The 16399-nt window shown below is 43.3% G+C and overlaps 1 protein-coding gene across 8 annotated transcripts; it reads right to left on the reverse strand.

Moving 5' to 3' along the window:
* Positions 1-4391: 4391 nt before the first annotated feature.
* On the reverse strand, positions 4392-15885 carry ZNF662 (zinc finger protein 662). 8 transcript variants are annotated; one of them, XM_017876341.1, is made up of 5 exons: positions 15627-15885; positions 13646-13772; positions 12892-13011; positions 10421-10522; positions 4392-9408 (listed from the first exon to the last, which is right to left on the reverse strand). In XM_017876341.1, exons 2-5 carry the CDS (start codon positions 13677-13679, stop codon positions 8381-8383), a joined length of 1284 nt encoding a protein of 427 aa, XP_017731830.1. In that variant the 5' UTR covers positions 13680-13772; positions 15627-15885; the 3' UTR covers positions 4392-8380. The 8 variants fall into 8 exon arrangements, with proteins under 8 accessions (XP_017731830.1, XP_017731828.1, XP_017731827.1 ...); XM_017876339.1 differs by lacking the exon at positions 10421-10522 and having other exon boundaries at positions 12892-13008; positions 15354-15669; XM_017876338.1 differs by lacking the exon at positions 10421-10522 and having other exon boundaries at positions 7313-9408; positions 15354-15669.
* Between the last annotated feature and the right edge of the window lie 514 nt (positions 15886-16399).

Raw genomic sequence — 16399 nt, forward strand, 5'->3', positions numbered from 1 at the left:
AGACATATCTTTGTTGCAAACTCAATTCCAAGCTTATAAACTTGAAGGCTACTGACAGCATGGGAACAGGGTGTACGTAGGCAAGAGTGGATAATCCCACCACCTAGACCCCTGTTAACATGGGTGAAAGCCGCACTGACACCCATGGGCAGCACCCTTTCGTGGTCAGTGGAACTTAGGGATATAAGGATGGAATAAGTAAAGAGGATCCTTGTTCCTTCTCTTCCTCACATACCCCAGGCATTTGCTAGGAAGAGAAAGGAACCAGGAACACCTGCTTCCCTCTTTCTAGACAAGAAGCCATTCATCTTCAGTCTAGTTGGCTTGGAATGGAGTTTGCGGGATGGGGACCCAGAAGCCTGCCATGCCGGCAAAGGGTAAAAGTTTTTTTTTAATCAGTCAGGCCTTTGGCCTCTCTCTTCCTGTGCAAACCAATAAAAGGAATGCTAAGGATCACTGTTTATATTCCCTGTAAAGTTCTGATTAATGAAAAAGGATTTATGAGGTTGATCTTAAGCTGTAACCAACCTGGTGTGCTTTGCATGCCTTAATTGAGACTTTTTGGTTTGACCTGTGAAATTACTTTCAATAAAGATCAAAAGCCAGAAATATTGGCTGCTTGGTATGGCTAAAGTCGGGCAATAAGGGATTTAAAAGGATTTTATTAAAGAACACTCAGCTAAATTAAAAGTGGATATCCAAGGCTGGGCAAGATGGCTTATAACTGTAATCCCAACACTTTGGGAGGCCAAGGTGGGCAGATCACCTGAGGTCAGGAGTTCGAGACCATCCTGGCCAACATGGTGAAACCCTCTCTACTGAAAATACAAAAATTAGCTGGGTGTGGTGGCAAGTGCCTGTAATCCCAGCTGCTCCAAAGGCTGAGGCAGGAGAATTACTTGAACCTGGGAGGCAGAGGTTGCAGTGAGCCAAGATCATACCACTGCACTCCAGCCTGGGCAACAAGAGGAAAACTCCATCTCAAAAAAACAAAAGTGGCTATCCAAGTTCTAGGTATATTTAAAAGGCCTTTATGTTTTTCTCTTCTTGGATCTTGTTTTGCTGGAAAAAGATTTTTTTTTCTGTCAACTGAATTATTTTCTCCATTTTGCCTTGCCACCCTTAATGCATGCATGAGAGACCCTAAGATAATTTCTAAAAGCCTGAACTCCTTGGGAAAAATGGAAAAGGCAACACAAATTCCATTTTGGGAGAAACCTCTGCTTTCCTCATGGAACCCCAGGAATTAAAAGCAGATCCCTCTCAAAATCTATTTTTGTCTTCTAGCCATACCTGTTTATTGGGCCCTGGAAACAGCATGATTTCCTGGCCATGCTCTTAAAGGGCCCATGCAGAGGCCAATAATCCAATTAGGAGATTGGTAAACAAAAAAATCTTATAGCTACTGATCTTCTTCTGTCTATGTAGTTATATATGTGTTGTGTGTGATGTCTATTAAAAAGAGCTCTAATTAATTGGCATAAAGAAAAATAAGTGCTTAGATCAAATATATTTTGAAGGAAAAATAAGAGCTGTAATGCCTCCTGGTTCACGTGACTTTAATCTTTGAGAAATAAAAACAGTCTTAAAGATTATTGGTAAAATATAAATGTCTTCAAAATGTAAATATGTGATCTAAATTATGCAGTTCAGATACTAGGTTTGCTAAATGTTTTAAAGTTATGAAGTCCTTCTTTGGCTTTTGAGAACTGTTCCACTTGACTGCTTTACAGCTTGGTAAGGCCTGGGGACATATAGAATTAACCACTCCTCTATGCTGAAAAGAGTCAAGCCTGACCTGCCACTAGAACAGAAGTAAAACAACTTACCAGGCTTTACATTAAAGTTAAGAATTGCTAAGAGTTATCATTATAATGTGTAATTGAGACTCCTGAAAATAGATTTACATGCAAGGTGTGTAAGAACAGTAAAATGTATTTTTAGTAAAAGATTATAAGAAGGCATGGAAATGTAAATTTTTGCCTAGGGTTAAAGGATTGTTTTAAATTAGATAAGATAAAGCTAAAGGTTTAAACAAGTTATGAAAGGTTTCTAAAAGCTAATCTTGCAAAAGAAATACTGTGTGTGAACATTAAATTCAACAGGGTATTATATGGTTTTCTGTAAAATTGAGAATTGAAATAAAAGTACAACAAGATTTTCTTAAGGCACTAATCTGCTCTTTAGCAAAATGTGTAACAGGTTATAAAAGGTTTATAAGAATCTTCCCTCATGGTCAAACTGGTCAAGATTTGATAGAATGGCCTTTAAGATTTCATTTTTTAAATTGGGGTTGATAATGCAAGGGTGAAATTTGGTTTTCTCTCTCTTGAACAGGATTTTCATGTAATAGTAAAGGCTAATTAAAGGTTTTAGCTTTTTCAAATTTTTGAGTTATCATTTTGGCAAAATTAATTACTTATAGTAACCTGGAATTCTATTTTTTTTTTTTTTTTTTTTTAAATTTTTTTATTTTAGTCTTGCCCTGTAACTTTTTTTTTTTTTTTTTTTTTTTTTTTTTTGTGAGATGGAGTCTTGCTCTGTCACCCAGGCTGGAATGCAGTGGCACCATCTCAGTTCACTGCAATCTCCGCCTCCTGGGTTCAAGTAATTCTTGTGCCTTGGTCTCCTGAGTAGCTGGGATTACAGGCACCTGCCATCATGTCCAGCTAGTTTTGTTTTTTTCTTTTCTTTTCTTTTCTTTTCTTTTTTTTTTTGATACGGAGTCTCGCTCTGTTGCCCAGGCTTGAGTGCAGTGGCCGGATCTTGGCTCACTGCACTGCAAGCTCCGCCTCCCAGGTTTATGCCATTCTCCTGCCTCAGCCTCCCGAGTAGCTGGGACTACAGGCGCCCGCCACCTCGCCCAGCTAGTTTTTTGTATTTTTTAGTAGAGATGGGGTTTCACTGTGTTAGCCAGGATGGTCTCAATCTCCTGACCTCGTGATCCGCCCGTCTCGGCCTCCCAAAGTGCTGGGATTACAGGCTTGAGCTACTGCGCCCAGCCAGTTTTTGTATTTTTAGTAGAGACAGAGTTTCATCATGTTGGCCATGCTGGTTTCAAACACCTGACCTCAGGTGATCCACCTGCCTCGACCTCCCAAAGTCCTGGTATTACAGGCGTGAGCCACCATGCAGGGCCTGGAATTCTATTTCATAACATCAAGTGTTTTAAACATCTAACATATGTGACAGGCTTCCCAAAATCAAATTTCAGCTTCAAGGTTCTTTCCCTATCCCTTGCTGTTGGATGCTACAGAGGGCCCCTGAAGCATCCAGAAGAGAGGTAAACAGGATTATTTGACATGTTTATGTACATGGAATTGTCAAAATGATGTTTAATCTTCATATTATATTTTAGTGAATATTAATATTATATGCTCCAAAATTGTATGGGATGTCTACAATTCTAATGTCTGAGTATATGCTATCAATCATAATTAAGGTTATTATGTTATTGTAAACCACAGAGATAACCAAATTTTGTCAATCATGTTTTTAACTATAACTACCCTGGACATTTTGTCATTCATAGACAATTGTCTTGTTTTGATCCTCTTCAAAGGATAGTTTATAACCAGCCATAAGGCTTTGACAGGTGCTCTCAAATGCAGGTTTCTGATAACCTTGGAGATTGTGACATTGGAATGAAGGAAAACATGCAGGACGCATGAAGGGCTGAAATGTTAATTAATATCAAACAGAACAAGAGTTAACAGAACATACTGAACTAAAAGAAAACTGAAGTCATCTTTTTTTAAAGTTTTTGCTCGAAATGTTGCTTATCCTTGTTTTGTTTTCAGAGTCAAGGAAACTTATTTTGAGCCATTTATAGCCTTTAATAATTGAGTATGGTATACTCATGTGATCAAAATTTGGAGCATATTTGTTTCTCTCCTACTTGCTTCTCCAGAATTTGGAAACTAGTTGTGAGTATTCTTAATTTATAGCAATATAGTTTTTTGCATCAGTGCAATAAGAATCACTTTCTTTTGCAACAGGACACCATTGCAGAAACTGGTTGCTTTACCAAGGCTTTGATTGGAAGGGTATGCTTCCCTTTTAGAAATCAAGCTTGACTTAAAGAGCCGATAAAAGCCCCTTGGGAAAACTGACCTCATACCTTGTCTACACAGTCCCCATACAGGTTTCCTAACCTGCAGTGAGTAAGGAATGTCACTTTCTACAAGGCCCAGGAACCCCATATTCTTGGGACCTCAAGAAGAGAGGAATTCACCCAACTCATAGGTATGTGAGGGTACAAACCCATGGCTGGGCTCAGCATTAAAAATCCTAAGATTCCTTGCAGAACAGAATTCCATCAAAGCCAATGTTAAAAGCCTATGTAAAAATAATTATTCTTGCTGCACTTTATGCAAATAATCAGGCCAAATACAAGACTAAAGTTTAATTTGCAAACAACTCCATCCTATTGTGATTTATTTTAACAAAATGAGAACTGGAGAGAGAAACTATGTTTCAAGATGTATACATTTGTCTTTAGATTCTAGACTCATTAGTTGTTAAGTTTTTTGCACACATTTTAAACTAACGCTGATTATTCCTGTGAACCAACCAGCAATCTCCGGCTGCAGCTCAGGAGAAGCAAAAGGGATGAGTAATGTAAAAATCTGAATCAATATTCTAGTTCTGGGCAATTACCCTGCAAATCCTGCCAGATGATTAGAGTAAGTAAGGTGCTCATAACCCGGAGGTATCTTTTTTGGGAAAATAAGACCAAGGTAGCTAACCAAAGCCAAGCCCCATACACCCAAATCTTAGCAGGCATAACTATAGCTACCAGTTATCTGGGTGTGTCCACAGTTTTAGGATTTTTTTTTAGCTGTCCTTACCATCTCCCCTTTGTTTCATTTTTATTATGTCTTCTAATAACCTAGTTTGTCTCTTCTCACCTTCAGGCCATTGAACTCCAAACGTTCATGCAATCGGAGCCTCAAACAATGGCTACCTTTTACCAGGGACCCTTAGATAGGCCTCAGGGAGATCTCACTGCTGTTTTCCCAAAACAGTGCCCCCATCAGCAGGAAGCACTTAAGATTGATCACTATCCTTATCCTTATTCTAAGAATAGATGTACTTATCCTAAGTTAGATGTACTTCTTTAGAGGGGGAATGATAAGAGTCAGGAGACAGCCAAATGCTGCCCAGGTCATTGTGTACAGAGGGATTGCCTAAACATGCCCATGACGAAAAATTTCATCCCTTAACACATACACAGTTAAGAGAAATAAATCAATGTGGAGTGGCTCAGACTAAGGGCCTGCCTGCACACTGGGAGAATGGGGTGGAGCCACCAGGAATTCACGCACGGGTAGAAGACTGGGCTCTTCAGCTCATGTGTGGTGGCCTGGTAATTCAATTTAGTGAAGAGAAAACCTGCATGCAGGACCCCTCTTTTTGTTGAGAGTTTTCCTTTTCACTTAATAAATTCTGCCCTCCTCATTTTTCAGTGTGTCCCTGTGCCTAATTTTCCTGGTCATGAGACAAGAACCCGGATTTTGCTCAACTGAGGAAAAAATCCTGCATTAATGGTATGATTTAAAGCATCAGTTAGTTAGTATGCATGAAATTAACCTTAGGTCATGAGAGCCACCTATTTATTTAATTTTTATTTTTATTTTTTGAGATGGAGTTTCGCTCTTGTTGCCCAGGCTGGAGTGCAATAGCACAATCTTGGCTCACTGCAACCTCCACCTCCCAGGTTCAAGCAATTCTCCTGCCTCAGCCTCCTGAGTAGCTGGGATTACGGGCATGCACCACCAAACCTGGCTAATTTTTAGTAAAGATGTGGTTTCTCCATGTTGGTCAGGCTGGTCTTGAACTCCCAACCTCAGGTGATCCACCTGCCTGGGCCTCCCAAAGTGATGGGATTATAGGTGTAAGCCACCACACCCAGCAAGAGCCACCTATTTAGATGCTCAATTTCCAAGCAACTGAGATAAAACTGAGAAGCTTATGAGACTACTAAGCAAGAGGAAAAGGTGACACTGAGGAGTTGTATGAGAAAACAATGATTTCAAACACAAGACGGTATTAGTGTGGCTAAGTTGCAAATAACAGAAAACTCTAACTCGTTTGATAGAAGATGTTTATTGGCTCACACAGCTGAAAAGTTCTGAGGTAGGTCTGCTTCAGGTAAGGTTTGGTCTAGTGGCTCAAAAGATGTCACCAAGAACCTAGTTTCTCTCTGTTTAGTCACTGTCTTCTTTGGTATTGGCTTTAATCCTCAGTCTCCATATGGTAGCATCTGGAAGCTTGAGATCTCCCCTTTTAATAGAAAAAAAAAAAGTTGCTATAATTCTAGGCCTCACATTTTCCTATGTGCCACAAAGAGGACAGATAAAATCTCCTCTGGTAGCTCTCAATGAAGAAAAGCCTCTCTTTTCCACAAAACCCAGTATCTCCTCATATCACAATGGCTCTGTGGCCAAGGGGATGGGATAAGCTGATTGACACAGCCAAACAGGGTCCACTCATGAAGATGGTGGTGGTGCTAAACCACATAGCTGAGAAAGGATACCTTCCCAAAGAATACCTGGGTAACTCTTCCCAGAGGGAAGGGGAAGAGATGATGGAAACCAATAAAAGATGACCACTTCTAAAAATGTTGTTTTATAAACTCTGATTTCAAGTAGTTAGTTAATTCTATAATTCCTAACTTTCCTGTGTAGACTCTACATGTTCCTCATGTTTGTTTTCTCTCTGGTCCTGGACCTAGGAAGGGCATTTCTGACTCTGATGCTGATACTGGATTATGTGAAAACTTTTCAACTATTGACTGGATGAAGCTATCTAACAAAGCATTAACCACCACCAGAAAGTGACCATTTCTCCCTCCCTTGGCAGTGGCCTCACAGTTTATTAGAATGTAGGCTATCATGGTAGTGAAGGATGCACAGACTGGGAGAGGATTTAGGATAGGAAGCAGTGAGAGGGGCTGGAACTATATAAATTTTTATGAAAAAAATCTCCAGTTGAGTTTACATATTCCCAATCCCAGAATGATGTCTCATAAAACAAAGGCAATCAGGTCTCTTAAGACCTGAATTGGCCAGGCGTGGTAGCTCAGGCCTGTAATCCCAGCACTTTGGGAGGCCGAGGCAGGTGGATCACAAGGTCAGGAGAGCGAGACCAGCCTGGCTAACATGGTGAAACCCCATCTCTATTAAAAATACAAAAAATTAGCCAGGCATGGTGGCAGGCACCTATAGTCCCAGCTACTCAGGAGGCTGAGGCAGAAGAATGGCATGAACCCGGGAGGTGGAGCTTGCAGTGAGCTGAGATTGCACCACTGCACTTCAGCCTGGACAACAGAGCAAGACACCGTCTCAAAAACAAAAAAATTAGAAAAAAAAGAAAAAGACCTAGATTACCCTCTGCTGTTTCCCTAAATTACTTTGGTGGCCTCAAAAGGAAAGTAACTTCTGAAGAAAAGGTCCTAGAGTTGATAATGTAACTGCAATGTTGCTTCCATCAAATAAGGTTTTCAGTGAGACAGAGTTATAAAAAGCAGTACTAATAAACACTTGTTTATTAGTATTGTACAAAGAGTACCTACAGAGATACACAACCAGTAGGAGTGATTGCCTCTGGGGAGAACTCAAGAGATAGGAATGACAAGGAAATTTACTTTTCACTGAACACCCTTTTCAACTATTTCAATTCTTTTTTATCATGAGCATGTTATATCTAGTCAAAGATTAATGTTTCAGGATTTGAAAAACAAAAGAAATGCAGCGCTGGTCCTCAGAGTCATTTAGCTGGAGTTAAGACTAAGAGACTTGAGACTATTAGAAAAATATAAGATGGCACATAATTAAACACTAACTTGGGTGGTATTGATTACAAGTAGAAGAGGAAGAGAGATCTGCTTAGTTGAAGGAGCTGGATCTGAGTGATGAAGGGAAACTAGAAGCACAGGAAAATAAGCAAATCAAAACGGGCAGAGACATAAATATGTACAATTAAGTAAAGAACAGTAAACTCTGCAGTCAGAGAGGCCTGGCTCCAATTTCAACTCTATAACTTACTGAACAACCCTGAATGAATTTTATAACCTCTTTCAACTCAGATTTCTCATTTGTAAAACAGGGAGAAGAGCACCTACCTTAATAGGATTGTTATGCATAATGTATGTAAAGTGGTTAGCACCTGATACAGAGTAGCTGCCCAACTAAATGATGCCTTGTACAAACATCATAGAACAGGGGGACCAGTCTTGCTAGACTAAATGTTCAAAACGGCAAGATAATACTGGCTATTAAAGTTAAGGGTTACAGCAAATTGTGAACAGTCATCTCATTTTGTCTCTGGGGTTCCTGCAGCATAAGAATTATAAACAAGTATCACCATTATGCACTCTCTAAAGTTCAAGGTGGTGAGAGATTTGACAGTTATAGGGCTTTTCTCTAGCATGGCGCCTCTGGTGCTTAATTAAGACAGAATTCTGACTGAAGGCCTTCCCACAGTCATTACATTTATAGGGTCTTTCCCCAGTATGGATTCTTTGATGTCGAATAAGGTGTGCCTTGCAAAAGAAGCTTTTCCCACAGTCAGTACATTCATGAGGCTTATCCCCAGTGTGGACCCTCTGGTGCTGAGAAAGATCTGAGTTCCACATGAAGCCTTTCCCACAGTCCTTACATTCATAAGGCTTCTTCCCAGTGTGCATTCTCTGATGTCGAAGGAGGGCTGGGTTTCGAGTAAAGCTTTTCCCACATTCCTTGCATGTATATGGTTTCTCACCAGTGTGGATCCGTTGATGTTGTGTAAGGCTTGTGTTCTGACTAAAGCCCTTCCCACATTCCTTACATTCAAAGGGTTTCTCTCCAGTATGTATTCTCTGATGACGAATCAGGTTTGACTTCCAAACAAAGGCCTTAGCACATTCTTGACATTCATAGGGTTTCACCCCACTGTGAATTCTCTGATGTGCAATGCAATGTGATCGAAAACTGAAAGCCTTCCCACATTCCTTACATCCATAGACCTTTTCTCCATTATGAGTTTTCTGGTGTTGATCAAAGTCCTCACTTTGATCAAAACACTTGCCACATTCCTCACATACATAGAATATTTGCTCACTTAGAATTTTGTGATGTATACCAAGGAGGTTATTGACATCAGTATTCTCTGAACTCTCTTCTACTGAGATCATCTCATCCTTGACAATCACTTCTATAATATCATTTGAAGAACTTTCCATACTTCCCCCATTGAGGTAACCAGGCCATCTCCCTAACCTGCTTTTCTCTTCACAGGTTTTCCCAAACCATAATTCCCGGGATCCACACCACCAAGGTCCACTTGATAGGACCATGAGGTCCTGTGCTTCCTCAAGAATTTCCTCCTTCAAGATAAAATCTTCTTTCTTCCTCTTCAACACACCCTCTGAAAAAAGAAATCAGAGCTTCAAATGTCATCATTATCCATGACAGAGCGACAAAGGTCACCAAGTGGTATTAATATGTCCACTTCTCTCCAACTGCCACCTGTCTCAGTGGCCCTGTCCTAGCTGAAAATGGCAAAAACAAGGCTAATACACAGAAAGAAACCAAAAGTAAAGACAGCAACTAGATAGAATCCCTGAGGGCTATGATTCCTGGCACCAAACCAAGTACCAGACTAGGCTCTCAGAAAACAGATGAATTGAATCTAAGGAAAACAAAGTCAGAATTCCTCCTAGGTAGCTGAGTACAGTTTGTAACATGAGAAGAACAGGCCAGGACTTAGGGCAGAGGACCTGTTCAGAAATAAGGAATCCTTAGTGGTATACCTGGGAACCTGGGCTTGTCACACACAGCAGACAGTAGCAAGAATGAGCTTCCTCATATTTTTCAACACTAAAAGGAAGTATAGTCTTCTCTTTCAATCCAATCACCAAGTTCACCATGAAACCATGGAAAGTGCCTTCTCAAACTACTCCAGGCAGAACTGGGTAAAGACTCCCTCCTCTTTGTTCTCATAGTGTCTTACTCACATTCTATTACAGCTTTATCATTTTTCTGTAATTATAAATTTATGTATAATGTCCCATGAGACTGTGAGTCCTTCCAGGATAAGGGCCATATATGACTTGATTTTTTTATCCCTAACAACTACCACAATGAGTAAAACACAGCATCTACATTAAAAATATTGGGTGATTATAGCAGCCAGATGGGGCAGGCCATCTGTTCAGTTTAAGCCTAAGACAAAAGACCCATCCTAATTTAATTAAATTAATTGAGCTTGTCCTAATGAAAGTTGGAAGCTTAGGGTTTAAGTTTTCTCTTAATTGGCTGATTTGGGGATTTGGCCCCCAAATTTTTTAGAACATGAATGGCAAAATGGACTTTTACATCTTATAAAAGACAGGAAAAGGTGTGACTGAGAGAAGAATGCTCATTTCCCTCTCACTTACCAGGACAAATTAGGCTTGGACCCTCTTTTTGCAGTTTCAGGTTTAATGGCTCTTCCACCTGCTCAAGATGGGAAATCTCAGCAGGTTTTAGAAATGGATATTCTGCCAGGGTCAAGATACAAATAAGGCTGGTTCAGTCAGAGGAGTGAGGCCCATCAGGAAAAGAGCAGACATGGAAGTGGTAGGGAGAGAATAAAGGTGGGTGAAAAGACTGGTAACATAGATAAGCAGAAATTTGAAGGTATAGAATAATAAGGATAGGCTAGGCATGGTGGCTCACACCTGTAATCCCAGCACTTTGGGAGGCCAAGGTCGGTGGATCACCTGAGGTCAGGAGTTCAAGACTAGCCTGGCCAACATGGTGAAACCCTATCTCCATTAAAAATACAAAAAAAATTAGTCAAGCATGGTGGCACACACCTGTGGTCCCAGCTCCTCGGGAGGCTGAGGCAGGATAATCACTTGAACCCGGGAGGCGGAGGTTGCAGTGAGCCGAGATTGTGCCACTGCACTCCAGCCCGGACGACAGAGCAAGACTCTGTCTCAAAAAAATAATAATAATAACATAAAGGATAGAAAATACTGGAACAGAGAAGTTGCAATTCCATCAGTTCCCAAAGATATGAAAACATGTAACTCACTTGAAAATGTCAAGAAGAAATAGAAAAGACTAAGGCCTCTTTGTCACCTATCCCTAGGAGGTGAAATCAAGTTCACATAGAAAACAATCAGGATAGGATGGAATTGCAATGAGCTATTCTTGAGGACTTCCTGTCTAGGCAGGCTATTCTGGGAAACCATAATATCCTAGTTTCCTTTCTATCCATTTATTGCTTTCTCATTCCACAAAGATTCAATGGATGGGGTCTCTCTATGGCATCCATAAGAAATGGACTCACACCCTCACTCAGCCACTTCCAAAAGTCACTTCCTACTCAATTACAGACATCTCTGTTCACAGAGATCTATTCTAATACACCTTACTTCTGCTTTTGCTAGAACTGTCGCTTTGTAACTTTCATCCAAAACCTCCTAAGAAACAGATCAATTCTACACCTTCAAATGACAACCTTTTCTGTTGCCAAATCCAGAGACTATGTATCCTCTGAGTATTAACTTCTGTAAGACAAAAGTGGACTTTGAGTAAGGAAAGGTATGTGCCAAGAAGTCAGCTGCAGGTCAGAGAGTTAGAATGCTGCGCAAGGAGTAACTTAGCTGTTAGTTTTCTACCTAAAGCAAAACAAAGCAAAGCAGAGAAATTCCCTTAGGTGGTGAGGAGAGGAAGCACTGAGAATGTAGAAGACACTGTGGTGGTCTTCCCACACCCATTCCACTCATCCCCACTGCAAAGTAGCTATGCCCTTTGTAGGGAGCTGGAGTGGGGAGTTGGGTATCCCAGCTCCACTCCCTAGGGTAGGCTCTGACTTAGATAAGCCAAGCAGGTTAATCCCATTCCACTCGCTACATGGGAGACTGATTCAGAGATCGGCAATTCAGACCAAGTCAATCAGTGCACAGTAGTTACCTTGCCACAGTGACTGATTTAGAGTTGGCATATGACTTAAGGTAGTCCATTACAGCATACTTGGCACTTTGATTCACAATGTTTAAAGCCTAAGGAAGGCCTGCCAGGTTTCTTCCCCTAGGTATGAAGCAGCAGAGTCCTGTTACTACCACCAATCACCTTACAACCAAAAGGGGAGCCAGACTGTAGACAAAGCCAACACATACAGAGACAGAGCAGAGAATGTAATTCTGATCAAACTGTACTTGCAGCCCATTCTACCTCAGACTTCCCAGTTACATTAAACAACAAATTCTTCTTTTTTGTTTAAGCCAGTTTGAATCAGGTTTTAATACTTGCAGTCAAGAATACTCTAATATGAAAAGACACAACAAGGAATTGTGAGAATGAGGAAACTGGGAGCACAGCTCAAGTCTCACTGTGCCCAAAGAAGAGCCCTATGGGAAGATGAAATGGGGCCAAGGAGGCAACCAGGAAACACAGTTATCACTAGGAAACTAAGAGTAAGAAAGTCCTCTTGGGCCTAAAGTAATCCCAGGGCTTTCCCCTGAGGAACAGGAACTATTTGGCTGAGGGTTGAGAGTTCTTGGTTTCTAAAGATAAAGATGGCCATTACATCCCAAGCTGGAAGACTGTAAACAGGCCAGGAAGCAGAAAGGGCACCAAAGATCGGAGTAAACAGGAAACTCATGGGTCAAAGATACATCATAGTCATGATAACAGCAGAGATGGGGAAGAGGCAAAACAGGTTAATGAAGATGGCACACAGAGGAGTCAGGATGAATAAAACAAGGACTCAAGAAGATGGAAAACTATGGGAACACAGAGAAGAAATGGAATCCCACTAGTGTCCACAACACTAGGTTAAAAGAATATCTATCTATGACATTTTAAAGATCATGACAAGCAAACTGGTCAGATGACCGGCATGTGTGCCCTCACTCACCTGAGGAGATGCCCCTTGGGTCCTCTCCATCCAGAGCTCCCCAAGGAACTGGAACTCCATCCAGAGCTTCCCCTCGCTCCAGCTGGGAAATCAGAGCTGGTTTGGGAAACGGAAATGCTGCTTAAGAGGAAAAAAATGGGACAGGCAGGTGAGTGGTGTGACACAGAGTAATCCCAAGGCTCCTCCCAGGCCAGTGTCTTCAGGGACAAGAGGGGAAAAAAGGGAAACAACTAGGAAGAACAAGAAAAGGAATTTCAGGGGAAAGAACAAGAGAGGGGCCAGGAGACTTACAAAGGTCAGGAAGTTGACAGTAACTGTTTATGAGTTAGCAAATGGATGATTTCACTCATTGAGGAATTGCATCCTCAATTCTTACCTGTCCTCTCCCTCCTAGAGCTCTCATGTTCAGACATCCTCATGAGGATGCTAGGAATTGGCCTGGATCTTGCAAACCGAGAGGGCGGGGAACTGAAGGCTCAGTGGGGCACTGTGAATCTGCTCTCTTCTCACTATACCCACAGCACAAGGGTAGGGGTTGAGCAGCTCTCACTCTGGGGCAAGGAAGTCCTGTATAAGGCCCAAACTGATACCAGGACTTCCTACTTCCCAACGACTGCTGAGGTTGGGTCACTAAAAATCCAAGAGCCTGAAGCTGCCACTGAGCTGAGGGTTATCAGCAACTCCTGAGCCTTTGAAGAAAAAGGAGCCAGCAAATTCTGAAGGGTGGAGGCAGGGCCCAAAGGGAGACCCTTACCCAGGGAAGCCACAGCCCCATAATTCTCCAGCATCACATCCCTGTACAGGGCTCTCTGAGCAGGGCCCAGGCCGATCCATTCATTCTCAGAGAAGTAGACGGCCACATCCTCGAAGGTCACTGACTCCTGAAACAACATGTGTTTAAATGCCCTAGGACAACCTCAGGACCAGGCCAGGAGGAAGGGGAGACAGGGCACCAAAAGGTACTGTGGGGGGTGCCTGTGGGGATTCTGGATTCTGAATGTCTACAGGAACTCCATCAGCAGATGATTTTTGCCTCCTATGTACAAAGAGACAGGGCATCAGCTATCAATTTTATCATGTCTCTTCATCTCTATTTCAGCAAACATTTTCTCCTCTTTTTTGTGAGTCTGCAAAAGTTTTCTCGTTTCATCCTTATACCCCAAACCACATCTGTGCTCTAAGTCCCATCCTTTCTCCACAATGTGTCCTCCTTCAGAGGTCACCCACCCTTGATAACAACTATCATTTCTTAAGCCTGTGCCAAGCACTTGATACGTATTGTTTATGTCTCATAGCCTACTATCAGATCCATTTTATGGAAGAGGAAACTGAGACTCAGAGGGATTAACTTCCCCCAAAGTTCCAGAACTGAGACAGAACCCAGGCCTGTTTGACTCTGACTCTCGCCTGTTATGCCACACTGTCTTCCGTCCCCATTCCTACCCCTGCTGCCCCTGTGCAGGACTCTTCCTCCTTTGTCCTCCCCAGTCACTGCCACTAGCCACAGAGGCAGCTAGGACTCCTCAGAACATTCAGGTTGCCCTGGACACTGTACTCAACAGGACAGATCCTCGTTGTGACTTTACTCCCTGCACCCCCCGACTCGCAACACACTCTCATAAAGATCCCACCTCACTTGCTTCCCCTCGTCCCAATCTCCATGTTCCCATTTTCTATATCTCTAGGAGTCTCAGCTCCTGCACCTTCTTTCTCTTATCCTCTTCCTTAAGAAACAAATACTGCTCACCTCCAGCCATTGAGACTTCCTGTAATTCTCAGCTACTGCCTCCTTCAGGGTCTTAGTCTCCATACTGTGGAGGAGCTCATTCTGGTCCACTGCACGTCAGTCCTTGCGCACTACAAAGTCTCCACAGCTATTTATCCAGCACTCCAGGGCTCCAAGGCTTTGGCTGGCTCACCTTTGTCTGCCTAATAGAGTCCACATTCCTCTGCACTACAGACAATTCCATTCACTACTCACAGACCCAGCTTTCCTGGCCAAGATCATCAGCCACCACCACTCTCATCCCCTATCCTCTCACAATTCCATTGGGAAACCAAATTCTTTCCTCGCCCTGTTCTGTGCCCTTGCACCTGCGGCTACTCTTGCCTGAAGATCCAGTTCTTCCCTCCTGATCCTGCGTTGCAAATTCCTTTTCAACCTAATACCCAGCTCAAACATAACCAGCTCTGTAAAGGTGGCTCTGAAATTTTGGCCATTCATCGCCCCCCCACAGCACCCTATGCGCTCTGCCCCAGCAGTCGGCTCAACCACGTGCCGCTGCACGTCTGCTCTCCTTGAGGCTCATGTCCCAGGGGTGTCGACTCCGCTGTGCTGCCTGTCCCTCGAGGCCCCTCACTCTGGGTTGTAACCCCATTTCCCAGCCGCCGCACCACCCGTCTCCGGGCCTAGAACCCAGGGCAGGGCCAAGCCTGCTTCCAGGCTCCGGCCCCGCACTCACCGGGCGCGACCGGGGCGGCGCCGGCTGTCCCGGCAGCAGCTCAAGGTCAGGGCCGAGGCGTGTCCTGCTCGCCAGGGCCGCGGCCGCCATAGCCCGGGTCGCCCTCTGGGAAAGCGAGCGCGCGCCAGACCCGACCGGAGGCTGTTGGGGTCAGGAAGGAGCGCTCTGGACCTGGTCAGGTCTGACACGGCTACCCTGAGCCCTGGAGCCACCTGAGTAAGACTCCGACTCCGCTCCCCGCCAGCCCCACGCCCAACTCCTCGTGCTCCTCGCCAACCAGACCCCTGCATCCGGGAGCCCGGGGCTCGGGCCGCTCCGGTTGCTCTAGGACGGCGGAGGGCGCCGCGTCTCTGTGGTCCTCCTTTCTAGCTCTGGAAGGGAGGGGAGAGCGGTCTGGTTCTCCTGGAGACACAGACAATCCCAGGGGCCGCTACCGGGGTAGGGGTGCAAGCGGCTGGGGAGGAATCCGTCCCCAGCGCCCTAGGCCATCCCTTCCTCTCCAGCTCGCTGCACCCTGGGTGGACAGGTATTTGCTGACAGGAGATAGCGGGTACTTCACTGGACTGCACCTTCTCTTTTATCTCTCCTTTTACCAGTTTCTACATTCCCAGAGTAGACCTGTATTTTATGTTATGTCTTTTAACATTCTCATCTTTGTGCCTCTAACATGCGCCCGATGTCTAGCACCTCCTGGGGAGTAATTTCTTTAACTGCCAAGAAATATTTGTAGAATTGTCCACGAAAAGTCAAACCGTAAAATATTTGAAGAGATTTATCCTGAGCCAAATATGAGTGACCATGGCCCGTGCCACAGCCCCAGGAGATCCTGAGAACATGTGCCCAACGTGGTCGGGCTACAACTCGGTTTTACACATTTTAGGAAGACATAAGACATCAGTTAACACATGTAAGATGTACGTTGGTTTGGTATGGAAAGGTGGGACAACTGGAAGAGGAGGCTTTCAGGACATAGGTGGATTCAAAGATTTTCTGAGTAGCAATTGGTTGAAACAGTTAAGTTATTGTCTAAAGACTTAAAATCAGTA

This window comes from Rhinopithecus bieti, unplaced genomic scaffold (genome assembly GCF_001698545.2).
Source record: "Rhinopithecus bieti isolate Rb0 unplaced genomic scaffold, ASM169854v2 scaffold_9581, whole genome shotgun sequence".
Taxonomy (NCBI): Eukaryota; Metazoa; Chordata; class Mammalia; order Primates; family Cercopithecidae; genus Rhinopithecus; species Rhinopithecus bieti.

What these genes read in the sequence shown, in the direction of transcription:
- ZNF662 (XM_017876338.1), bottom strand. Translation starts at nt 15,443, where the DNA reads ATGGCGGCCGCGGCCCTGGCGAGCAGGACACGCCTCGGCCCTGACCTT. An exon ending in CGCCGCCCCGGTCGCGCCCG is followed by an intron (nt 13,773 to 15,353) that starts GTGAGTGCGGGG and finishes ATGTTGTTTCAG; the next exon opens with GAGTCAGTGACCTTCGAGGA. An exon ending in CCCAAGGGGCATCTCCTCAG is followed by an intron (nt 9,409 to 12,891) that starts GTGAGTGAGGGC and finishes TTCTTTTTTCAG; the next exon opens with AGGGTGTGTTGAAGAGGAAG.